The following is a 26,500-nucleotide window of genomic DNA, read 5'->3' on the forward strand; positions in this document are numbered from 1 at the left end:
CTTTCTCTGCATAGTTTGTACTGCTGCTTTGACTATAATCTAAATCCTTTTGGTTTTGGACCTGATCTCAGATTACTTAGCTGTTGAAGTACAGTTCAAATCCCCAGGCATGTTCTTGCTCCGCCCCTTTTATCGAGGATGCATCAGTAATGCTGCGTCTGAAATCGAATACTTCTCTACTATATAGTATGTGAAAAACAGTATGCGAACAGAGTAGTATGTCTGAATTCATAGTATTCGAAAAACAGTAGGCGAAAAGTACTCGGATGACTTACTAATTCCAGCGAGATTCTGAAGTGCGCATATGATGAACACTTTACTATCCCATGAGGCCACAGGAGTTGAAGGGATGTAACTGACACTGGTAGATCATGTGACTAATAACAGTAATAACATGGTAGATGTAGTACGACCAAATTTGTTCATTCTACACGCATTCGTACTATATAGAACGTACTTTTTCAACAGTCTTGAAGTAAATTTAAATTCAAATGTAGTACCTATTCAACAGTACGCGATTTCGGATGCAGCTTAAGTGACTTGTGCGAACTTGAGACAGCCAGGTATCCCAGAATGCATCTCGCACCAACCAGCAAGCATCAATTGTGCAAGAGAAAACACATAATTTTATAAAATACTACTGCTTTTGTCATGAAATGTAGTTTTAAAGGTGCAGTGTGTAGATTTTAGTGACATCTAGGGATTGGTTGAGAACTGCAACCAACAGCGGCTCATCCCTCCCTTTCGATGCAAAATAGAGAAGCTATGGTGGCCGTCTGGCCGACACAAGTCAAAGATGTCGTCGTCTGAGACAGCAGAGAGTGTGTTAGCCAGTAAAGCAATGAGGTTTCTTCTTACTTCTAACAAAGAATGGTCTCTACTTCTAATAAACCAGACGACTACTACTACTACTATTACTACTACTACTTCTTCGTGCTTATTCAACGTAGTGACGATGCAAGCTGCCTTTAAAAACACAAACGATTTAGAAGAACAACAACATAGTGATGAAACACGCTCTGTAGAGTGTTTGTCCGTTTATGGCTGCTGTAGAAACATGTCAGAAACATAACAGTTCATTATATCTTTATACACCACTGAAAACATAGTTTTGTATATTATATTGCATTTCTGTCAATAGATCCTCGCACATTTTACACATTGCACCTTTAATAGCATTTCTTATTATTATAAACAGTTGTGCTGCTTAGTATTTTTATGGAAACTGAGATACATTTTTTCAGGATTCTGAGAAGTTCAAAACAATAGCATTTATTTAAAATATGAATATTTTGTAACAATCTAAAAGTCATTACTGTCACTTTTGATCATTTTAATGATTCCTTGCTCAATAAAACTAATAATTTCATTAAAACAATTAATCTGAATTTATGTATAACTCATACTAATGTAATATCCTGATTGAAATAACCCAATTAAGCAAATGTTCCAAACAAATTCTAATAATCCAAATAAAACAGATGGTATACGCCTGTATTAGGTAATTCTTATGTTAACGCCTTATTCAGAATATCCACTTAACATAAAATATTCATTTTAGTTTGGGTTCTATAAAACATGATTTGAAGAAACTTATTTGGATTGGTAAATAATTTTTTTATGAACATTAATCAATATACAGCTGTGTTAAAGCATTGTAACTAGTTGCATGGTGCAATTTATTGCTCTTTTGTATGCCATGAATGAGAATTAATGAAATTACCAAAAGCGCATCATCATAAATAGCACGATTTACATTATTTCAAGAAGAAAAAACAGGAAAAGACTACATGTTTATTCTGAATATGTTAATTGCCATGTGTACAGGAATACTGGAATAACCTGAATTTAAACCACTTTTATCAGAATAAAGGCTTTTCAGAATACGGACCATAATATGTGGTTAGCTAACACAACATTAGCACACAAGTGTAAGCCTGTTATGATTATATAAATGTGTTTAGAGCAAGCTGGGACAAATAAGTCCATTAGTTCTGCTCAATTCTGTTTGCATCTCCTACACCCCAGTTTGTTATAGCCTTTCTTTGTTTTTTCCTCCCACACAGAAAATGATTAAGCAATTGGATGTAATACCCCCTCACTAGACATGCCCTGAGCTTCCTGTCTTTCATTCAAAAATAAAAACTGTGAATATTCACGAAGACAAACAATCATTTTAAACAGGTAAACACGCCACCCACATCTTCCTGTGGACGGGTTTACCTCGTACATCTGCTGACTGACCAAAAAACAGATTATGCCAGATATAAATGTCTCAAACAAATAACACCAAAATCGTTTTAGCAACATCTTTCATCTATGGTCCATTTCTGGAATGAGTCCGTGTATGAAGACACTTCCAAAAATATGGTTTGATATACAATTGAACTAAGCCGACCTCAGACAGCAAACAGTCTAGTGTGTTCATTTTCTTCATGACAACTTGAGAATCAGTGTTTACTTTTTTCCTAGAATTCCCCATCCGTCCACACACATGCCTGGAGCCAAGCCTGTCACGAACATGATAAATACCACCCAGACTGTTTAGAGAACACACACTAGAGAATGAAAAACATTTAGAACGTGACCAACGGTGAGAGATAGGGTAGATAGATAGATAGACAGATAGATAGATAGATAGATAGATACAGAGAGACAGACAGACAGATAGATAGATACAGAGACAGACAGACAGATTAGATAGACAGACAGATTAGATAGATAGATAGACAGACAAACACAGATGGACAAACAGACAGATGATTGATAGATAGATAGATAGATAGATAGATAGATAGATAGATAGATAGATAGATAGATAGATAGATAGATAGATAGATAGATAGATAGATAGATAGATAGATATAGACTTAAAGAAGTGTATCTCTTGTTTCTCTCTTCTCTAGCTGTGTGTTTGGAACAGTTTGCTTTTCTTGACTCATTAAAAATCTGCCTACTACTAGATACTTCTCAGTCCTCTCTAACAACAGTGATTACTGTCTGTATATTTTTAGTGCTCAGAGGGAGATTTGACCCTAAGATTGTGGTGCAGATTACAGCAAGTGTCATTTAACCAATATTTTTGCTGTTCCCCCCTCTCTTTCTCTATCTATCTGTATCTGTAATGGATCTCTTTGTTAGTGTCTGGTTAAATCTTGTTGCTCAGTCACACAAAAGCAGTAAAAAGCATGACTGTAAGTCGAGTCGCCTTAGTATGGAGATGATACACAGCTTAGGGGGAAAATGCCATTGAAAGTTACACATATAAAAATGTCTATTACTAGCAATTTTGTTGGAAATTATGGTTACTATTTCACTGTTTTGTTGAGGTACATTTATTAAATGAAATTGAGCCTAGTGCAAATCAATGCAATGACCCAAAAATGAGTGAAAATATCTACTTTGTCATTATTTTACTCAAATTATGGTTATAATGTGTCACATTTTGAGCATGTTCATCACACTGTCAATCACAGAAGCGTATATAAACCGACCTTACCTCATTGCTGTTACACTGCGCGTCCTTACACCACATGTATCAATTTACGTCTATTGTATCAAACCCTTCATGATGGACAGTAAACCAAAAGTATTTGCTTTGGCTACTAATGACCCACTTCACAGTAGGTGCAATTTCCACAGAACAACATGATAATTAAACAATAAACCGTTTTGCACTGTATATGGAGAGCTACCATGACTTTTTATGACTGGTCAGATTCAGCATTCAAAAAGTAGGCATTTGTTTTGATCTACATTCGCCCTCTAGTGGAGAAACACCTAAGAGCAACACTCGTCACAGCCCTTCAAGAGCGCGTCATAGAGCTTCAACCAATCAGCTCGCAGATCAACAGCACCTGCCACCCAATCAGCGCTCACATCAACAGGAACTGTAACAATGGAGGCGAGCATGAAGCCCGTGGGTGTGTGACAGCATGTCAACGACAAATCAAGCACAAATCCCCTAATTTCATAATGCACGGTTTCTGAACGGACAATTAACTGTTATCCGTGTGAAATCGACAAAATGGCTTCGTGGTCGGAGAAAATGCTTCAACTCCTGCGTCGAATGAATAACTTTCATTTACCAGGTGGGGAAATCTACTGAAAAATCATATGACAGAACAATCCAAATGCATGTGATCCAGAAGTCATGTATGGGTCAATTCATTTTTTTATTGATCTGTAAAATACATCAAAAATCAATTCATACTGATTGCAGTTTATGAATTATAAGATTATAAAGAGTAAAGACTTAATGACTCGAAAATGTATTTGTAAACAATTTTTTTTAAAATGTAAAAAAACCCTCAGAAATAATTACATTTGAAATATTTTTATATATCTTAACACTTTTTTAATGTTATGTACACTTACCTTCAAGGTGCAAGTAAAATAATTTATTACTTTATTTGTGTTGTTTATCATTGACTGATATACACTACATGTAAAATGCATTTATTTATTTGATGTCAACACATTCTTTTATTCCAGGTTCTAGTTTAGAGAGCTGTCTGCGTTTTGAGGTGGCTGGAGAACAGGTTGGATGGATTCCTCCAAAAGTAGCATCAATTCTTATGTGTTTTCCGTCTGTCTTCAGACCATATGGGAGCGCTATAACCTTTTGCTCCAGTGTTGACACTTTTGAGAGCAGATCAGTGGCTGTGGATGAGGTGTTGCAGGAGCTGAGGAGAGAGGCATCATTCACCTGTCTTATAGGCTGGAGAGATGAGGTGAGACATCTCTGGTACTTGCTAGATAATTACCCATCTTCAGCCTTATTCCCTAAAGGGTTAGTTCACCCAAAAATGAAAATTCAGTCATTAATTTCTCACCCTCATGTCGTTCCACACCTGTAAGACCTTTGTTCATCTTTGGAACACAAATTAAGATATTTTTGATGAAATCCGATGGCTCAGTGAGGCCTGCATTGCCAGCAAGATTAATACTTGTCAAGAAAGCTACTAAAGACTAAGGCTGGGCGATATATCGCATGTGATTGTCACGCGCATTTCGTCAGTAAAGCCGGTTCCCTGATTGCTGCGAAATCGCCATCACCTGCTTTCAAATGGAGCGCCATTTAATAGAAAGAGCCGTAGATCACTGACAAGCTACGCAATATCGCGTTCATTATCGAAGGCGATTCATCTGCGATATGAACGTGATATTGCGTAGCTTGTCAGTGAACTACAGCTCTGTCTATTAAATGGCGCTCCATTTGAAAGCAGGTCGCATGTGATGTATCGCCCAGACCTACTAAAGACATATTTAAAACAGTTCATGTGACTACAGTGGTTCAACCTTAATATTATAAAGTGACGAGAATACTTTTTGTGCACCAAAAAAACAAAATAGCAACTTCACTCAACAATATCTAGTGATGGGTGATTTCAAAACACTGCTTCATGAAGCCTCGAAGCTTTACGAATCTTTTGTTTCGAATCAGTTGTTCGGAGCACATATCAAACTTCCAGAGTCACGCCCCCCAGTGGTGAACTACTGAAATTTCAAAACACTTATGACAATACGAAGCCTCGTTTACTGAAATCATGGGATTTTGGTGCTCTGAACCACTGATTTGAAACACAAGATTTGTAAAGCTTCATGACGCAGTGTTTTGAAATCGCCCATCACTAGATATTAAGGAATAAAGTTATTTTGTTATCAAAAATATCTTTAAAAAAATATCTTAATTTGTGTTCCAAAGATGGACGAAGGTCTTGGAATGACATGAGGGTGAGTAATTAATGACAGAATTTTCATTTTTGGGTGAATTAACCCTATAAGCATTTATGTGTCAGTTCCTTCCATTGTCAATAAATAAGCAATATTTTTGATTTTCAAGAGACATGAGTTTCATCATATTATGCTATTTTAATTTTGTTTTAGAGGTTTCCTACAATAGGTTTACATGCATCCTAGGTCGAAAAACTTTAATTTTAATATACATAATATACATTGCAGCATCACCTCTTTTTTCATTATGTCTGAAATTGTTCAAGAAAGGATTCGGTCTCTCTAAACCCCTCCTTTCCGAGAGCCTGCTCTGCTCTGATTGGTCAGGTGGCCCAGTCTGTTGTGATTTACATTCACAAATAGCTATTACACACTTCGTGAAAGGAATATCTGAAAAAGCATAATAGAGACAATTTAAATAAAAATAAAACCGAGAATAATTTACTACAGGGGCTTTTTTAAAAATTTTTATTACCCTGTTTCATATTTATCTGAGTGCATTTCTTTTCAGCAATACGCTGTGATGCCCAGGTATTGCGACCCTCCACTGATGTATATGGAGAGAGCAGCTACAAGTATGTTAATAAAATATTAATTTCATGCATCTACTTTGTCACAGACCAAGTGACACTTTATAAATAATGGTCAAACACAGGTCTGTTTGGAGTGAAACGGTACGGCGTCCATGTCAATGGCTACACTCGGGATTCAAGTGGCAATCTTAATATGTGGCTGGCACGACGATCTCTGACCAAACAGACGTATCCAGGAAGACTGGACAACATGGTAATTTATTAATACACAAATTAATCAAGAAGTGCCACACACCAAACTTTTAACACTGGTTGAGCAAGAAGTCGGACTGCTCAAACACACTTCTGTTTAAAGGTGCTAAAGAGGATGTTTTGTTTTATAAATGTTTGCAATATTACTTAAAACTGTCTTTACTAACTGATAAAAGACTATTTATTAGGTGCACTGAAAGGAATATTATTAATATACATCATCTGTGCACGAGGTAGGGCCTTAAAAACATCAGCCAATCGTTTATGCGATCATCGCGTAAACGATTGGCCCTCTGGCTTGTCAATCACTACCATGACGTTCCTTGTGAGTGTTTACGAGTTTTGGGAGGCGTTCCTTCGAAGGAGGGGGGTTGTTCTTGCGCATGCGCTCATTTCAGAAACTCAGTAACAGTCTTTGGTTTCTCAGTCGACGAAAAGATCCTCTTTATCGCCTTTAAATGTTTGGGGTCAGTAAAACATTTTTGTAAAGAAAGTAATAGTTTTATTCAGCAAGGATGTATTAAATTAATCATAAGTGACAGTAAAGTCATTTATAATGTTACAAAAGATTTCTGTTTCAACTAAATGCTGTTCTTTTGAACTTTAATATTCATCAAATCAGCATATTAGAATGATTACTAAAGGCTTATGTGACAATGAAGACTGGAGTAATGATGCTGAAAATCACATGAATAAATTACATTTTAATACATATTAAAATAGACAAGTTATTTTTAATTGTAATGTTATTTCACAATATTACTGTTTTTTTTTCCAGTCTTGGTGTTCATGAAACTTCTTTTAAAAACAATAAAAAAACTCAAACTTTTGAATACTTGTGAATAAAGTAATTAATATATAAACATATTAAGAAGTAAATACTGTAGATAAAGACTGCAAAATTGTAATTATGTGCTATAAATTACTGCTGTCTTTTAGAAGTAAATTAGCATATAGATGACCTCAAAGCTAACAAACGACCATAAATCTCCCATTTTGATTTAATAGGGTCTTGGGTTTGATTTATAAAGGATTTGATTTATCACTCAGGCGGCTGGAGGACTGGCAGCAGGCTGTAGTGTAAGGCATACCTTGGTAAAAGAGTGTGAAGAGGAGGCCTGTATCCCTCCAGGTCTGGCAGAGCAAGCGCGTCCGGTAGGAACTGTGAGGTGATAATCCATTTTTTTCATTTCAATCCCACTACTTCGCTTAGGTCATCGAAAATAATTTAGAACCCATTTCAAAGCAATTGGTAACTGGTGATTTTTAAGATTAAAGAAGATGCATGTCGCAGTGTTTTTCTATATAAATCCTTTCCCAGATACCAGGGTAGATATAAACTCTCTAAACTCTGATTAATACAGCAGAAATGCTAGAAATAGCTTCCAACTGGCAGGCTTCCAGAGAAATATTCTGAACGCCCAAAGGAAGATGACCAGAATTCAAGATGTTTCTGTGATCAAAGACATAAATGCCTGTTGTCGCAGGCATCATTTCTGCCTGGAAACTGTTTACTATGTTTAGCTAAATTGAAAGAGATGCTGCGATCTCGAATCTTCAATTCATGCTTCACTCTGTCTCTGTTCTCTGTAGCTACACCTACGAAGATGACGAAGGAATATTTCCTGAGTGTCAGTTTGTCTTTGATTTAGAGCTGCCTCTCAATTTTCAGCCTCACATTGGAGACGGAGAAGTGCAAGCATTTTACTACTATCCAATTGAGAAGGTGAAGGCATCCCATTGATTTTAGATTTGAATGCTATGTGATGTATCTTATAGAAGATAAGCTGTACAAGTTTTCTTTGACATAGATGTCATTTCACATGTAATAAATTACGTCGATCAGGCATAAGATTATGACCACTGAAAGGTGAAGTGAATAACATTGATTCTCTCTTCATCACGGCACCTGTTAGTGGGTGGGATATATTAGGCAGCAAGGGAACATTTTGTCCTCAAAGTTGATGTGTTAGAAGCAGGAAAAATGGGCAAGTGTAAGGATTTGAGCGAGTTTGACAAAAGCCAAATTGTGATGGCTAGACGACTGGATCAGAGCATCTCTAAAACTGCAGCTCTTGTGGGGTGTTCCCAGTCTGCAGTGGTCAGTATCTATCAAAAGTGATCCAAGGAAGGAACAGTGGTGAACCGGCGACAGGGTCATGGGAGGCCAAAGCTCATTGATGTACATGGTCAGTGAAGGCTGGCCCGTGTGATCTGATCCAACAGACGAGCTACTGTAGCTCAAATTGCTCAAGAAGTTAATGCTGGTTCTGATAGAAAGGTGTCAGAATACACAGTGCATCACAGTTTGTTGCGTATGGGGCTGCATAGCCGCAGACCAGTCAGGGTGCCCATGCTGACCCCTGTTCACTGCCGAAAGTGCCAACAGTGGGCACGTGAGCATCAGAACTGGACCACGGAGCAATGGAAGAAGGTGGCCTGGTCTGATGAATCACATTTTCTTTTACATCACGTGGATGGCCAGGTGCTTACCTGGGGAACACATGGCACCAGGGTGCACTGTGGCAAAAAGGCAAGCCGGCGGTGGCAGTGTGATGCTTTAGGCAATGTTCTGCTGGAAAACCTTGGGTCCTGCCATCCATGTGGATGTTACTTTGACACGTACCATCTATCTACCATCTATCACGTACCAGCCTCTTTCAGCAGGATAATGCGCCCTGCCACAAAGCAAAAATGGTTCAGGAATGGTTTGAGGAGCACAACAACAAGTTTGAGGTGTTGACTTGGCCTCCAATTTCCCCAGATCTCAATCCAATCGAGCATCTATGGGATGTGCTGAACAAACAAGTCCGATCCATGGAGGCCCCACCTCGTAACTTACAGGACTTGAAGGATCTGCTGCTAACATCTTGGTGCCAGATAACACAGCACACCTTCAGGGGTCTAGTGGAGTCCATGCCTTGACGGGTCAGGGCTGTTTTGGCAGCAAAAGGGGGACCAACACAATATTAGGAAGGTGGTCATAATGTTAATGCCTGATTGGTGTACATGCAAAAAAATAAAAGATTTCAGCAGCTGTATTTGATGGGACATTTCTATATAAATGAAAAATTTGTGTGGTTTCCTACATTAAGCGGTGGCACATCTTAACCCCATTCTCCCCTATCTGATGTGTTGTTCTCAGGTGAAAGATCTCCTGGTCAGTGAGGAGTTCAAGCCAAACTGTGCCATGGTGGTTCTGGACTTTCTCATCAGACATGCCATCATTGAGCCAGACTCAGGTTTGGTGTCAGATCACCTGGTCAAATTTGATAGTATGTTGTTTATGTACTTTTTTATGTAAACTTTAACATGAGAAAGGCTGTAACTTGCGTTTCCTCTCATTTCAGAGCCCTATTATCACGAATTTGTGGCTGGATTACACAGATCACTGTAAAGACCGACTGGTGATGTGCAACTGGTCAACTTGCAAAAGTTTAGTATTTATTTTATCTACCTCTGCTTTTAACTCCTTGCATTGTCAGCATGTGTACTGGTGAAGAAATTAGGTATTTTATGCAAACGTCAACTGGAGAAGAGACAAAATAAAGACCCAAGAAAAATTACCCTATAAGAATTTATTTTTCAATACATTTCAAACGAGTCTGTGGAAATCCAAAGATGCACTGGTATACAAAAGATAATTGATGCATCAAAGGCTCTTTTTTTCCCTTAGAATGAAATGCAGAATCTCTTCTAAGAAATTACTTGCATTTAATAATATGGCATTAAACAGCTCTTTCAAAATCACATTTCGCTACGTTTTTCCTTCTTTATTTCTTTTAAAACTTTTAAATTCTAAGATACTAGAATTTGTAAAATACGCAAAAAAGATATAGTATAAGCCAGTAGAATTTCACAAAAAAAAAAAAAGAAAACATACAGTACAGGAGAAAAAGATGAGAATAATAAAAAGAAAACAAATGGAGTGAAATGGAGGGAGTTTCTCATTTACACAGTGAGATAAATATTACTTTTATTTCTGCACACCAAATAAAAGCCTGTCATGCAGGCAAAGAGGAATATGGGGAAAAATTAAGTTACTGTCACCTATTATAAAACTTATATATATTGCCAAAATCGAACAGTGTCTGACAGTCAACATACAGAGCTGCAGTTTTGCTTCGAGCTCCACGAGGGCTGATTAACCCAAAGTTTATTCTTTTTTTTAATTACAATACATGAGCAAGCACATAAAATACTCACAAAAAAGGTGAATTAGTATGATCATTGCTTAATGCATCTTACTTTGACTTTTATAGGCAAATGGCAAAAAAGTACGAGATATATTTAAATCTTATTGGAATAAAGAATCGTTAAGACTACCACTACTTTCAGCTATTTTAAACCAGCGACTAAACCGTCAATTTTGCGACAGGACAGGAGGGCACAAAGGAACCAGTTGTGATAACCAACAGTATTAGCATGTTAATGTAAGAAAAAGATCTTTAAAAAGAAAATCAGGCATGAATGATTTACGTAAGATGACGGCACTGGCTTCCTGGGAGGTTTATAAAGGGTTTTATGGGAGTATTACGTTGTGTGGCCAATGTCTTGATCCAAAAAAACAACTCCCTGCTTGACATGTAGCATACACGATGTAGGGTACTAACTAATGCCTTTTACACCCTGAATAATGCACTTAGTGCCAAAAAAGGAATCTTTTTAGACCAAGTCGTTTGTTTCTGTTCTTGCTTACAGTGCTGATCTTCTAATCAGAAGATGTGGTATGGGCCAAAGAATACATCACAAGTTATCCCACCCCTAATGCAATCAGTGATTGTGAGCCACTGTGAAACCACATCAATCTTTATTTACCCTACAAATACACTATCCTTATGCTTGTTTTCAGTCTGAAGGCTTAAAGGTCAACTAATCTTGATTTAAAAAAGGACTGATGGCCATAAAAATGTTTAAGTCCCTTTTTGCCGGTGCAGTTGTCCCTACTATCTTCTGTAGTTTCCTTTGGCCTGGATTGAAAATGACCCTCCCTGACCCCCCGAGTACATAATTAACACTAGGGGCGTTTCTTCCCTCTATATGCAAACTTTTATAGCTCTTTCATTTTCCTTGGCCATAGTTTGGTTACCCCTTTCCCTCCCTCGTTCTTTTATTTCCGCTCTTGTTCTCTATAGCAAAGCACAGGCATTCTTTTTGCCACGTTTTTTGGCTTGGAGCGCAGCTCTTGTGGCCATTTCGAACACTTCCCTCACGCCATCCTTAGTTTTAGCTGAACACTCAAGGTAGCCGAAGGCATTGATGCGATTAGCCATGTCTCGCCCTTCTTCTGGTTTAACTGGTTCCTGTTCAAGGTAAAAAGCATTGATTCATTACCTCTGAATACTATAATAACATTAAAACACAACAATTTTCAGTAGGTTTTTTATTTATTTTTGTGCCGACTAACTTGTTTGTATCTTATTTTCTTCCAAATATAGTGACTGTTTTATAAATTTCAATCAATATATTAAGGTTTATGGTAGGAAGTGTTAGCTCACACACCTGTTTCATCTTCTGCAGCTCCCGTCGAGTGTGATCATCATTCCGTAAATCTTTTTTATTACCCACCAGAATTATTGGAACATTTGGACAGAAATGTTTTACCTCTGGCGTCCATTTTTCTGGGATATTCTCTGTGTGAACAGAGCATAGAGACGTTTTTTTTAATACAGTGACCTCAGCAATTTGGTCTTAGCAAATCCATACAGTATTTAAAGGCCTAAATTAGACTTGTATATAATTCATATTAAAGACTGGCCACTACAGAGACAGATTATCTCACCCAAACTGTCAGGGCTGTCTATGGAAAAGCACATGAGAATGACATCGGTGTCTGGGTAGGACAGGGGCCTCAGCCTGTCGTAGTCCTCTTGTCCAGCTGTATCCCATAGAGCCAGTTCCACCTGACAACAAAATTATATTATCAGCATAACAATTTGTGTAAAAAGTTAATTCGTTATTCAGTTTATTTTTATATTAGAATGATTTCCGAAGAATTGTGTGACTCTGAAGACTGCAGTGATGATGCCTAAAATTCAGCTTTGCAATTACAGGAATAAATCACTCAATTTTAAAATATATTAAATATATAGTAATAATATTTCACAATATTACAGTTTTTACTAATAAATGCAGCCTTGGTGAGCATAAGAGACTTCTTTCAAAATTAAAAAAAAAAAATAAATGAATAAAAATCCATCTAACCCCAAGCTTTGAATGGTAGTTATACTGTATATTTTAACTATATTTCTATAATGTCATATAAATATGTATATTATAATTTTAGTTATTCATTTCACAGATGCACAGTGTCTTACAACGACCCAGAATATACCCCATTCATTTCAAATGAACTCTGCATAAAAATGCAAAAATGAGAACAAGGAAGAACACTATTAAGAAGTTTGTGAACAATCAGAGGAAGTTCACATCGCTCCAGAAGAGACACACGTTCTTGTAATAGACTCTGTGTTTGATGTTAGGCGACAATCTCACCTGCTTGCTATCCACCTCAATATCAGCAACATAGTTCTCGAACACTGTGGGTACGTAGACCTCAGGAAACTGGTCTTTACTGAATACAATGAGTAAACACGTCTTTCCACATGCTCCATCTCCAACGATTACAAGCTTCTTACGAATTGCAGCCATCTGTCACACAAAATGGAAAGATCAGCCAATAATTACAGAAGGCAGGTGGAAATTGTTCCTATGCTGGATTTAGCAACCATTTCCATTACATAAATCTAACCTTTTCTTGCTAAACCTTGTATGTCCACAAGCGCTACTTTTCAGGAAATAGGAAAAACACTTTTCTTTCTCTCTTTAAAAAAAAAAAATAATAATAATAATAATTAAACTGCATTGTCAAAGTTGATATTGTGGCTTTATTTTTTTGACCAGGGAATTTTTGAGAATTTCGGACCTACATGTTTTGTCCGTTATTAGAACGGTCACATCTGAGGGAATAAGTGCATTGCGTTACGTTTTCATCAACTTGCAAGTTATAAAGTTTATTGTAGTTTTGTGGGTGCTCAGTTTTTTCAGTCATTTGGCCAAATTCTGATGTTATTAAAGGCCAAGTGCTACAGACAGGCTATTTCAGACAGTATTGGCTGTGACTCAATGACAAATGCTAGACTATAACACTCTTCTCCACTGAAGAGTGCAAAAGACGATCCGAAATGTGTGCGGCACTTCAATCACTATCGAGGCTGGGTGGAGTTACAAGGTTTTACTAACAGTTTGAGGATCCAATGGAGATTCACAAGCTTTTTAAAATACTTTTCAATTGATTACATTTTTGAAAAACAGACAGACATAAAGGGTGACCAATAGTAATAATTTATGAATCTGCCCGATAGGAACCATTTACCTATTTTTGTAGAGCTGTCTAGGGCTGTTTCGAATGCCATTTTTTGAGCTTCGAAGCTTAGGTGGCAATCAATATCGAATATTCGAAGCTTCGGTAGTAACACACAGTGATTTCAATGAACTGTAATAAATAAAGAACACGGTAGCATGCTTATAAACAGTTGAATAAGAATAAATGAATTGTTTTTAAAATGACACAAAATGTAATATCTATTACAATTAGTTTTATTCTATATAAGGGATTTATTTTGTTTTATGAGTGAGAATGAGTCCGCGACGGAAGTCACGTGTTGAAAAAAAAAAGAATATTCGAATCTCAAAACTGAAAATCGAATGCCACCCCACCGAACGAATATTCGATTATTCTAGTACAGCCCTAGAGCTGTCTTGATTAAAATGATTCAGAAGTATCTTAAATAACCAATATCATGCACAATTGCACCTGCACTTCCAATCAAGCGAGTATTACATCAAAGATAATAATAATCACTTTAATCTCATATCTAAAAAATGTTTTGTTTTGTCATAAACCAACAAAATTAGGTGCTTTATTTGTGTCTGGAGTGGGCTTAAAATGAACATGGGTACCATTTATACAAATAAGCCCACTGTACTTTCTGTATATACTTCACATATTATTAAAACATGTATTAATCAACATATTTAAACAAAGAACTACTGCTCAAAATGAAGAATGGATTACAGTTTTAGTATTTGACATTCCTGAGCATCCATTCAACAGTAACCCATCATCACTTGCTACATTGCTATAATTTTTCCCCACAATGAAACTGAAAAGTGGGTAAAGTTAATAAATTGAAAGCTTGTGTTGTAATGTTTCAGTGGCTTATTAGGAACAATTGGGGGTCAAAGACATACACACCAAAAAAGTTATATTTATGAATTATAATTACAGACGGAGCATGAGCATCTTTTATAAAGAAGCTTATTAAATATTTACTTAATATGGTTACAAATGTTTTTATTAACTTTTGTTGTTCTGTTGGCAACTCCATATTCTTGTGAAATCCATGTTTTCAAATATTCAGATTGCATTCATTTATTTATTAATCTACCAGTTTCATTACTGGATACTATAAAAAAAATAGCTTCTTTGCATAAGAAATATGTATTATTAAACAATTTTGTGTTTAATTTGGATTAATCTACATATTTTATGTAGATATGAGAATTGTGAAATTTGATTGGTCTCTAAAATTCATTTATTAGAATACAATGTTACACAATGGCTATTTTTATTATATTTTGAAATTTTTTGGCAGGGCAAATAAAATTTGAACCACTGGCCCAATCAGGCCAGGAGAAAAATCCTTAGTGTTGAGCCCAGATTGCATTTATTAATTAAGAAAAATAGCTTCTTTTGAGTAGAACAAACTAATAATTTCTCTCATGCTTTGTCTGTTTTATATTTCAAAATAAAACAATAAATTAGCTTATATAGTATGTGTACTATGCATTTCGTATGCCATATTCATCTGTACACTGGGTTCCTGTTATTATAACACTGCAGCAGCTTACCTTCTTCACACACACACACACACCTCCCAGCTGCTGTCACAACACACCGCACCCTTCTCAGTCCACTGATCAATACAGGTGTTATACCAAAATCTGTGACCCATCGGATTATACCTACTATAAAAAGAGCTAACTGCAGTCAGGTCAAGCTATTGTCACTCAAGTAACCTTTTATAGTTTTAACATCGAGTCAAGCATTGATTTAAGGAGACTGGAGTCTTAATGGGGGATAAAATAGATGTTAAAAGGGCTGGCTGTTATGCTGGAGAATAAACTAGAGGTGGTGATAATAACCGCCGCATGTCTGCGCCAACTGGATCAGTCCCCGGTTTACTCCCTGTGCTAACTGGGACGCCTCATCTCACGCCCTAATAAGTGTAAAAATAACACCATTTGGCTTGGATTCGACTGGATCCAAAAATCAACACTTGTATTAAACTTTCCATACGTGTTACAGTCGTGATAATCGGAGTTTAATGCGATTATAAACTCATGTTCGGCATCTTGTTGTTCGTCCGTTTCCGTCATCATCACACTTAGCTTATTAGCACTGAGCTAGCCGCATATAAATGTAATCATTTTACTCATTGGAGTGGTTTTAAAAAAGGCTGCTCGGCGGTATTGTCTCTACAACGTATGAGAAATTACTGGACATATCGATTGTAAGTAACAGAGGTGTTTTTGTGTGAGTATTTACCGTTTTCGTTACAGATGTCCTCGCTTTCTTTATCTTTTCCTGTACGACCCCAAGGCCCCGCCCCGCAGACTGTGCCACGCCGCTAAGACACGCCCATTCACGATCATTTCTACCAATCAGAGGGAGAGACGTCCAAAAGCAGAACAGCAACATATCTTTCGACTAAAAAATAAAAAATCTTTTGACTTTTTAGTCGAAACAGGCTCTCTTCTCTAATCTGTTTAATAATAAAAATGTTATATATCCTGAAATAGTGTAAGAATTTTTTGAAGATACTGATGAGGTTAAATTTATTTTCCTCTTGTCAATGTTTCCCCATTTAATATTCTCCAATTAATATATTTTAAATGTTTATTTATAATTTTGTTTTATTTTATTCGTAAATTTTATTTTTATTTATTAAATGCATAACAACACTTTAAATCACACACACATACATACATATACATACACACACACACACACACACACCCATACTATACTGTATATATATATATATTGTTTTAACACATCATCATTCGCCATACTACTTTCTTAATTTCTTGTGAAAATAGACTAAACTAAAATAAAGCTGCTAATGAATTAGTTAAATAAATAAAAACAGTTGGAAAGTAACTAAAAAGATGACCATTTGTGTCATTTATCTTCCTAACTAATCCACATCCAGGATTCTTCTGTTTGCATTTTCTTCTGTACAAAATGCAAATCTGAAGTGTTGACAACTTAATGGTCACTAATGCTTTTTAAAACACATATTTTCTTAAGATTCTGCATTGTCAAGAGTCATGTTTGAAATGTTGTTTTCTTGAAATTATAGCAGAGTTTACCATATTTTAAGCATTTCTGAGTTGATATGCATACTGCACCACAAACCACCTACTTTCAGTCGTTTTGTTCATTATATAAATACTGTTCATAGTGCAATCTAAAAAAATTATGATTACATAAAACAACATACATTAACTCTCAATTTTATTATTACACCCATATGTTTGCAAACAAACCGTTAATTCTACAAGTATCAGAGATACCAACTGTTCACCATTTGAAAATACCACATACCACTATATTATAGCATATTTTTTATTATAATATAGTTGAGGAGTCAAATGTACAATCAAACACAAATTAACAGGATAATCATTGACAAAATGTTGCCTAGTCCTCTTCAGAGGACGGGAGAACAATCGTGCTTGGATCGTAATAGTTTTCGGTCATGAGGGGAAGACCTTCTGCTTCCCGTTGTTTGATCAACCTTTCAGCTTCCCGGCGAGCCCACTGCCTCATACTGGAGGATAAAAACAAGACACAGAGATCAGAGGTCATGTGCATTATGATTAAAAGAAATAGCAAATCATTATCGCTTCAGATGAAATAAAACAATGGAAAATGTACACTTGGAGGTGAACCCATTTATTAACCAATTAAGGTAGGTCAAGATAGAAATGGAAGAGAACAATTGCAATGACATAAGGGGCAAATTTTCCAAGGTTAAAAATAAACTTTGTTGGGGGACATCTCATGTCTAGTTGTTTGAACTAATACAACCTAAAGAATATTATCATGCTCCTCTTCAAACATTCAAACAGATCACATAGTCTGCGCTGATACCATCTGGCTCCAAAGCATCTACAGAATAGAATAACACTTTCCAAAACTTCTTGGTTTATATTTCACCATAATGTGCAAAATATGATTAGTTTCACAACCGAGTTATAAGCGCAAAAATACATTTCATGGTTCACATATCAGTCATTCCACGAAACCGGTACGATTTGGACTTACACATTCTTAGATTTTTTACCAAAATGTATTACTTTTCTGAACACCCCACAATATTAATGACATATCTAACTTCCAGAAAAACATATTTTCCCATCTCAGGCATCAAATCCCTATTATTATTGGTCATTATTTTAAGTTATGGACACTATGGGAGCTCTCTCAATATTATTATAAAATGTATGTGTGATAAAAATCAACATTTTCCAGACATTAATCAGATGTCCCTCACACTAATTCAGTAATTGCACAAATAAAAGTTACAGAAAATCTCACACTTTTGCTATACTAAAGCCTGAAATGGGCACTTTTTTGTGACAGCAGCCTAATTTTTTAATCAAAGGCTTAACTTCAGAATTTCAACTAATATTAGTATTCTTATGATTGCTTTGAACATTTCAGACAGAGTTCAACTAACTTTAAATTACTTTTTCATAAACTTAATAATAAATAAATAAATAAATAAATAAATAAATAAATAATGTAGGTGTGACGAGGTTGACTGTGACGGGGTTGTGATTTTTTTGCCCAAATTGGCCACTGCTCTAAATCTAGTGAAGAAATGGAGAGCACATGGCATGCAAGATATTAAGAAATCATGAATAATGTTGAAATAAAGATAATTTTCACAAGTAATAGTTTTCTATCTTTAATTGATGTAACAGGGTTGAGTCGTTAAGCTTGACAAACACAATTTCACAACATAATTTAGCTATAATTATTAAAGAAGGTTCTAACTTGCCTGTGTCTGCTCACAATGTTGTTCAGAAGACTTCTATGATGTCACTTCCTATTAATGATGTCACATAAGTATCAGTTCATTATTGGTTTGTGTAACGGGGTTGAGGGGTTACTGGGGTACGGAATTAAATTATGTGATTTTAATGAATAATCATGAGTTTACTTTGAAAAAAAAAAAAAAAAAAAAAAAAAAAACATTACCAGCAAAAAAAAAAGCACAGATGGATATTTATGGGAATGGAAAAATGAATGGACTTTTTTCATTTTATTATTCATATCCCAAGTACACTTTCATAGCAGGCCTTGAGGGACATGACAAAATAGGTGGTGTCAACTGAAAAAAACAATTTCTAATATGAAGAAAAAACGTATGTCATGTTTTTTAAACATTATTAAAAGGAAACATTTTAATTAATACAAAAAGTTTTTAAAATTATATTTTGGTGACCCAATAGGTCACCAAAATACACTGAAAAAGGTCAGAGGGACTCGTACCGGTTTCGTGGAATGACTCATATAGAGGCGTACTGTATGCATTATGGATGTACGATCCTGGTTGGTCAGTCACTGCATTCTATACAGTCAGTTTCTTCATACACTTACCCGTGATCTGGTAAATAGTGGATGAACGTGCCTCCGATAACAATGGCCACAGAAATGCCAAAGAAAAATGCCAACCTCATGTTCCATTCATCCACAAACGCGTCATGATGATGGAAGCCGTGGAAATCTGGATTCTGAAAGACAAAGATAAACATTTACAATTTATAAACCTGCATTTATGGAATTAAACATTCTTTATCAACACAAATGTTTTATATTAATATTAGGATTTGCAATATAACTGCAGCAAGATTATGACAGCTTAACAGAATAAAGTAGGATAGTATAGGACAGAGAAACAATCTGTGGAAACTTTAGCAGGTACATGTTTTAACATAACACAATGCATATAACAAGAGAGACACTGGAGTTGAGATGATGCAGTGCACAATGTAAACAGGTCAGTGGTGCTCGTCAAACTTCACACAGTTTAGCCTCAGACTTTAGAAAGCAGCCTAGTATTATTCAAGCCACTAATTAACTCAATGTTAATTACTTCCCATGCATCACATACATGTGTTTGTGTTCGCCTTACCTTGTCAAACGGGCTGACCTCTGCGTGCCCATGACTGTCCTGAGCCGCGGGAGACAAGGACTGCAGATCAGACGCAACCGCCGCGCCGGACGCGCTGGATTTCGGCGTCTGTGACACACAGCGGCTCCCGAGCGCCGAGCTCAAACGAACCCGAGACAGGGTGGGCCAGATTCGGCTCAGGCGTGAAGCCATTTCCCCCACTTTCTCTGTACTTAGAAGCTCTTTCGAGACAGCTTCTGTTCCAGGTTATTTTTTCCGGGTTAAAAAGGGGTTCTATCGGCTTTCTGTGGATCTTACCGCCATCTAGAGTCCCGGATGTTTCATAACGCAGGAACTACTGCTAAACAGCAGGTGTCTCTGTTTCACGATTTGTTAGATTTGTTCACAAATCTAAACGGCTTTTGATATTATCGGTAAAATCAGATTTGAAAAATAACATCTCATGGTTTGGCAGTTCTTGGAAACGCTTTATACTTTATTTTATTTTTTAAAAATATCTTTTTTCTAATTCATGCATTATAAAATGCCTGTGCAGTATATGTATATATTTTTTATTTATACCATTACAAAGTCATGTGTGCAATATTCAATTCACTATTTTTGTCTGATTTGACATTTATATCATATTATCTGTACAGACCCATATCTCTTTACACATAGGCTTACATTTACTAGCACATATAACACCTCTCTTATATATTATTCTATGCTAATCAGTAAATGTTTTTTTTTTTAGACTTATATTCGGAGTACCAGATGTTTCTGTTACTAATCCAAATTTCCTGTGTGTGTGTGTGTGTGTGTAAGCACACTTGGCCAATAACACTCCAACAGCTCCAAAATGAGCACTAAAATAGTTTTAAACATACCTGGGGAATAGCTAAAACACAATGATTTAGCTTTTTTTATTATTATTTATTTTTTAGCTATATCTATCTATCTATCTATAAAGAATGTGTGTGCCATGCAGTTGTCTTCATGAGTTTATCTGACTGCAGAAGCAGGAAGTTCTCAAAACCACAGACGCTTCAGCTCTTCAACATGTTCCTCCCTCGCAAGAAATCCAGTTTATGCGCATGAACACTTGCTAATCTTTTTGTCTCTCTTTTAAAAATATGTATGAACACATTCCGGTGCTAATAATCAGACCATCAGTTCCTCTTTTTAAAATTCAGCACAATAATACATCTTGAAAAATGCATAATATTTATTCAGTGCACATCTTAGTCTACATAATGTTTTGAGTCAATCAGACAATTATTTAACAACTACAGTACAATACTTTTTAAACAGTGTGACAAAGTGTACAAAAACATTACCGTTTAACAAGCTATTAACAAATAATGACAAAAGAAAAAGCATAGCGCTTTTAACAGCATGAGGTCTCGGCACCTTTCACTCAAATCAGTCTTAACATTGAGAAAGAGATTTGTTTTAATTTTTCTTCTGAGGTTAAGGTATTTCCATGTCTCCATTTGTAGACAAACGCTTCTCAGATCCACACCCTCCTCTGCTTTCCACGTTTTCTTTGCTTTCCTCATCCTGCTCATCCGATTTCCTCCTCAGACGTAGTCCTGGATCCTTCTGTGAAGGGATGCGAAAGCTGGAAAAAGACCCTCCTGAGGACCGTTTTTCTACATGAAAACAGTTAAAGGGAGTTAAAGGGAGTTTACTGATTGTGAAATCAGCATAAATGTTTAACAGTTAAAGAATTACATTGCTTAAGCAAGGGTGAATTTTCTTAAAGGAGCTGTATGAGGTTACGTGCATTTTTTTGGTCTCTGAAACCGCAGCGAAAAGATTGCATGACACTCAGTCTTTGCATTAACCTCCTACTCAACATATGCTGAAATGCCAAGTTTGATGCTATATATAACATTTTAGATGAATCTTCTTAGCATCAGTCAAATTCAAACCATGGAGCATTCAAGTTGATGATGTTATAGTGTTGTTAAAGATAACAGTGTGAACTGGATAGTGTTTTATGTCTTGAAATATGGGTAAATGAGTTAATATACATACCTCCTGGTCCAATAGGATGCATTAATCTGTTCATCTGAACGTTCCAGTGTTTAACATTGGTGCTGGCCTGACGAAGCTTCCTTTGAGCAGCCTGCCACGATACAAGGATACAGATTTATTCAGTGATCGATCGATCAATCAATCAATCAATCAAATCAATAAATCAATCAATCAATCAATCAATCAATCAATCAATCAATCAATCAATCAATCAATCAGTTTAGTTGATAAACAGATATCAGCCTAATGCACATGAATTTACTGATAGTGTAACACATCACAATATTTATTTATTAACATTAGTTAACCACATTAGTTAACATGAACTAACAATGAACAATCCTAAGAATTTATTAAACTAAGTTCATGTTAATTATATATATATATATATATATATATATATATATATATATATATATATATATATATATATATATATATATATATATATATATATATATATATATATATATATATATATATATATATTATACTAATACATCACTAAAATCAAAAGCTATATCTGTAAATTAATATTTAATGGTCCTGAACTAACATGAACTAACACTTAATTGATTTTTTTATTAACCAATGTTATCAAAATTAATAAATAATGTATTGCTCATTGTTAGTTAATGCATTAAATAATGTTAACCAATTGGGACTTTATTGTAAAGGGTTACTCTAAAAAAAAAAAAGGCAATGCAGACACAACCATTCAAATGTTTGGGGTCAGTAAGATTTTTTTTTGTTGTTTTTGTAAGAAATTAATACTATATTCAGCTAATTAAATTGATCAACAGTGACAGTAAAGACATATAATGTTACAAAAGATTTATATTTCAAATAAATGCTGCTTTTTACTTCATATTCATTAAAGAAACTTGAAAAATATATCATGGTTTCCACAAAAACATTAAGCAGCACAAATGTTTTCAACATTGATAATAATATGAAATATTTCTTGATCACCAAATCAGCATATTAGAATGATTTCTGAAGGATCATGTGACACTGAAGACTGGAGTAATGATGCTGAAAATTCACACAGAAATACATTTCATTTTAAAATATATTCAAATAGAAACAGTAATTTTAAAATTGTAAGAATATTTTAAAATATTACTGTTTTGACTGTATTTTTGATCAACATTAAAAAAATTGTACCGACCCCAAACTTTTGAATGGTAGAAAAACTCACCACTACATCCTGGTCCACTCGGTAGCGATTGGCCCTGACCTCCTCCAGCTGCTTCTGTGCATCATCCAGAGCTCGAGTCTTACTTTCCATTTCCTGTCTGAGCTCTTGTTTCTCCCGCTGGGCTCGCTGGATATACTCCTCCTGCTCCTCACGGAGAGACATGAGGGCCTTCATCTTCTCCTCTTCCTCAGCCAGTAGCCTGTAACAACGAGGCAGCGAACGATCAAACACAAGATAAAAGAGCATTGTGCATTCAAAAAATTAGGCATGTTATCAGCATAATGAATTGAGTGAAATGCTAAATTGAACACAAATGTCTATGATCCATGTTCTCCAACATGATTTGAGAATGCATTTTGTGCTTCACTGATCTTTTGTAGAAAGGAGACATGATCAGTGACAAAAATTCATTTTTTCCATTTCATTAGTGATCTAGAAATACTGCAGAATCTTAAATAATTCTCCTTAATTTGACACTGCATTTCTTTATCTAAAATATTTCCAGAATCCTAAAACTTTATTTCCAGGATTTTTTTTTTTATCACATATATTCTTTTTTAACTGTATATTGCTATTCAAACCGTGTCAGATGTCATGCATTTAAATAAGTATTTTGTTTACAATATCATTTTGCACATATTCATTATATAGTGAATAGATCTGAAATAGAAGCAGTGTCTCATTGTCTTTATTGAATTTGAAACAGGATTTAATTTTCCTCTCAGAGTATATACACATATTAATTTCTCTGGACAAACAATGTTTATGTTAAATAAGTCTTTTCTGTCCATAACTTCCTCTAGTAACTTCCTCTTGATTAATTCTTTCAGAACGTCATGCAATTTAACGGAGAGGATTTCCTCATGAGTTTCGGCAATGGCACATTTAATAGAAAATGCAAAGAGGGCACCAAATAGTCTGCAGATGTGCCATTCAAAAGCATATAAGATTATAACATCAGTGTGTTTGTGTGTGAATCTGAGCATGGGTGTATTGCTCAGCAGCGTTTGCGTGCCGCTGCTCACCGAGCCTGTGCGTAGCGGAAGGCCTCTTCGTCCTGTCTGGCTTTGATTTCCTGTTGTAAAGCCTCTTCTAGCCGCTGCTGCATGGCCTCCAGTTCTCGGATTCGTGTTCTCTGTCTTTCAGCCTCGGCCTCCTTCAGCGCCATCTCTGCCTGCATACTCGCCCGCGCCTGCATAACCAAACAGCGTTATGCTTTACAATGTTTACAATCTTTATCCATATATCAGAAAGGAATTTAGAATGCTTTAAAATTACATTTTAGTTCTGAATTGAATTCAAATTAAGGTAACAAACAGGGTTCAGAATTTCAAATTGTGTTTAAATGTAAAGTAGTAGAAATAAAATGAGCTGAAATTCATAACTGTAATTTTAAAAAAGTAAGTAAAGTTTGTCAGGACAAATTCTGAAGGATGATTTGACAAAAGCCTTGTTTGAAAGTGTGAATGTTTATAGGGCTTACTAAAAGAGAATAATGCAGATAGATAAAAAGATAGATACAATTTCAGATAGATAGATAGAATGAAAGATAAAATTACAGATAGAATGATGGACAGAACGATAAAAGACAGAATGAGATAGAATGACAGACAGACAGATAGAATGATAGATAGAATGACAAACACACAGATAGACAGAGAGAATAGATAAAGAGACAAAATAAAAGACGGACTGGCAGATAGATAGATAGAATGACAGACAGGAGAAAGATAGAAAAAGAGACAAAAAGACAGACAAGACAGACAGAATAATAGACAGAACGATAAATAGGACAGATAGATAGACAGAACGACAGACGGACAGACAGACAGACAGACAGACAGACAGACAGACAGACAGACAGACAGATAGATAGATAGATAGACAGACAGACAGACAGACAGACAGACAGACAGACAGATAGATAGATAGATAGATAGATAGATAGATAGATAGATAGATAGATAGATAGATAGATAGATAGATAGATAGATAGATAGATAGATAGATAGATAGATAGATAGATAGATAGATAGATAGATAGATAGATAGATAGATAGATAGATAGATAGATAGATAGATAGATAGATAGATAGATAGATAAAACGACAGCTAGATAGATTGACAGAATGACAGATGATAGATAGATAGATAGATAGATAGATAGATAGATAGATAGATAGATAGATAGATAGATAGATAGATAGAATGACAGATAGATAGCTAGATAGCTAGATAGACAGAATGACAGATAGATAGATAGATCGATAGATAGATAGATAGATAGATAGATATATAGATAGATAGATAGAAAGACAGCTAGATAGCTAGATAGCTAGATAGACAGAATGACAGATAGATAGATAGATCGATAGATAGATAGATAGATAGATAGATAGATAGATAGATAGATAGATAGATAGATAGATAGATAGATAGATAGATAGATAGATAGATAGATAGATAGATAGACCGAATGACAGATAGATAGATTGACAGATAGATAGATTGACAGATAGATAGATTGACAGATAGATAGCCAGAACGACAGCTAGATAGATAGATAGATAGATAGCCAGACAGAATGACAGATAGATAGATAGATAGATAGATAGATAGATAGATAGATAGATAGATAGATAGATAGATAGATAGATAGATAGATAGATAGATAGATAGATAGATAGATAGATAGATGTTGCTGAACAGCACTTCAATAATAGACAGAACGATAAATAGGACACAGACAGACAGACAGACAAACAAATAGATAGAGAGAATGATAGAGAGAACAATAAATAAGAGACAGACATTCAGTCAGATCGATAGACAGATCCTCACCTCTTCAGCCTCTTTGAGCTGGATCTCCAGGGCCTGCTGGAGTTGTTCGTGCTGTTGCCGTCTGCGTTGTTCGTCCTGCTCCAGCAGAGCTTGCGCCTGCCTCTGCGCCTCCTTCAGCAGCTCCAGCTCTGCCATCTTCCTCTCCCGCTCCTCCTGCAGGGCCCGCAAACGCTGCAGCTCCTGCTCCTTCGCTTCCCGTCTCTTCTCCCTCTGTTCCCGCTGCTCACGCCGTTTCAGCTTTAGGTCCTTATGAAGAGAATTTTTACCCTCCACGTGCAGCCGGATAGCTGTCTGGATAGCTGGCAGAAAAGAAATATTATAATGCAAAAATTTAAATTTTTGAAAAAACAACAACAAAAAAAAAACTTGCTATAGTATTCTGTGTGATTGCTAGGGGATTTCTTAAAAAAATAAAAAAGCCCACCCCCAAGTATCTTTGATTTTCTGGTAAGTTTATGGGATTTTTTTTTTACCCTTTTTTTCCCCCATTCACCAGGTGAATGTTAACTAGGTAAGTTCAATCACACCTCTCAAGCTTTCCCTGAGCACAGTTTCAGTTTAGAAAGTCTCATATACTACCCTGAGAGTAAAATTTCAACCTTCGAAATGTCACAGGTTTCCACTCTCAAAGGGTGTTTCAGCAG

The 26,500-nt window shown here is 35.7% G+C and overlaps 4 protein-coding genes across 7 annotated transcripts in view; 1 reads left to right on the forward strand and 3 right to left on the reverse strand.

The window, feature by feature from the left end:
- Nucleotides 1-3,906: 3,906 nt before the first annotated feature.
- Nucleotides 3,907-10,399, forward strand: tpk2 (thiamin pyrophosphokinase 2). Of its 2 annotated transcripts, none has more exons than XM_067394550.1 (8): nt 3,907-4,091; nt 4,495-4,733; nt 6,248-6,311; nt 6,392-6,522; nt 7,572-7,690; nt 8,115-8,247; nt 9,667-9,796; nt 9,872-10,399. In XM_067394550.1, exons 1-8 carry the CDS (start codon nt 4,028-4,030, stop codon nt 9,916-9,918), a joined length of 927 nt encoding a protein of 308 aa, XP_067250651.1. In that variant the 5' UTR covers nt 3,907-4,027; the 3' UTR covers nt 9,919-10,399. The 2 variants fall into 2 exon arrangements, with proteins under 2 accessions (XP_067250651.1, XP_067250652.1); XM_067394551.1 differs by having other exon boundaries at nt 9,667-9,763.
- On the reverse strand, nt 10,082-16,258 carry rhoaa (ras homolog gene family, member Aa). Of its 2 annotated transcripts, none has more exons than XM_067394553.1 (5): nt 13,897-13,920; nt 13,017-13,172; nt 12,304-12,424; nt 12,024-12,154; nt 10,082-11,824 (listed from the first exon to the last, which is right to left on the reverse strand). In XM_067394553.1, the coding sequence occupies exons 2-5, from the start codon at nt 13,170-13,172 to the stop codon at nt 11,651-11,653; spliced, it is 582 nt and encodes a 193-aa protein (XP_067250654.1). In that variant the 5' UTR covers nt 13,897-13,920; the 3' UTR covers nt 10,082-11,650. The 2 variants fall into 2 exon arrangements, with proteins under 2 accessions (XP_067250654.1, XP_067250653.1); XM_067394552.1 differs by lacking the exon at nt 13,897-13,920 and adding an exon at nt 16,132-16,258 and having other exon boundaries at nt 10,083-11,824.
- A 942-nt stretch (nt 16,259-17,200) lies between these two features.
- Nucleotides 17,201-20,066, reverse strand: ndufb11 (NADH:ubiquinone oxidoreductase subunit B11). Of its 2 annotated transcripts, none has more exons than XM_067394555.1 (3): nt 19,793-20,066; nt 19,333-19,391; nt 17,201-17,419 (listed from the first exon to the last, which is right to left on the reverse strand). In XM_067394555.1, exons 1-3 carry the CDS (start codon nt 19,982-19,984, stop codon nt 17,290-17,292), a joined length of 381 nt encoding a protein of 126 aa, XP_067250656.1. In that variant the 5' UTR covers nt 19,985-20,066; the 3' UTR covers nt 17,201-17,289. The 2 variants fall into 2 exon arrangements, with proteins under 2 accessions (XP_067250656.1, XP_067250655.1); XM_067394554.1 differs by having other exon boundaries at nt 19,258-19,391; nt 19,793-20,062.
- Nucleotides 20,067-20,975: 909 nt separating this feature from the next.
- The window catches only part of def6a (DEF6 guanine nucleotide exchange factor a), a 14,135-nt gene continuing 8,610 nt past the window's right edge, over nt 20,976-26,500 (reverse strand). The window contains exons 7-11 of the mRNA XM_067394549.1: nt 25,857-26,155; nt 24,041-24,207; nt 23,016-23,214; nt 21,815-21,905; nt 20,976-21,426 (exon numbers count right to left, since the gene is read on the reverse strand). Coding sequence (XP_067250650.1) covers nt 21,245-21,426; nt 21,815-21,905; nt 23,016-23,214; nt 24,041-24,207; nt 25,857-26,155 — 938 coding nt within the window. The 3' untranslated portion in view covers nt 20,976-21,244. The remainder of the gene's footprint in view (nt 21,427-21,814; nt 21,906-23,015; nt 23,215-24,040; nt 24,208-25,856; nt 26,156-26,500) is intronic.

This window comes from Chanodichthys erythropterus, chromosome 9 (genome assembly GCF_024489055.1).
Source record: "Chanodichthys erythropterus isolate Z2021 chromosome 9, ASM2448905v1, whole genome shotgun sequence".
In the NCBI taxonomy this organism is placed as follows: domain Eukaryota; kingdom Metazoa; phylum Chordata; class Actinopteri; order Cypriniformes; family Xenocyprididae; genus Chanodichthys; species Chanodichthys erythropterus.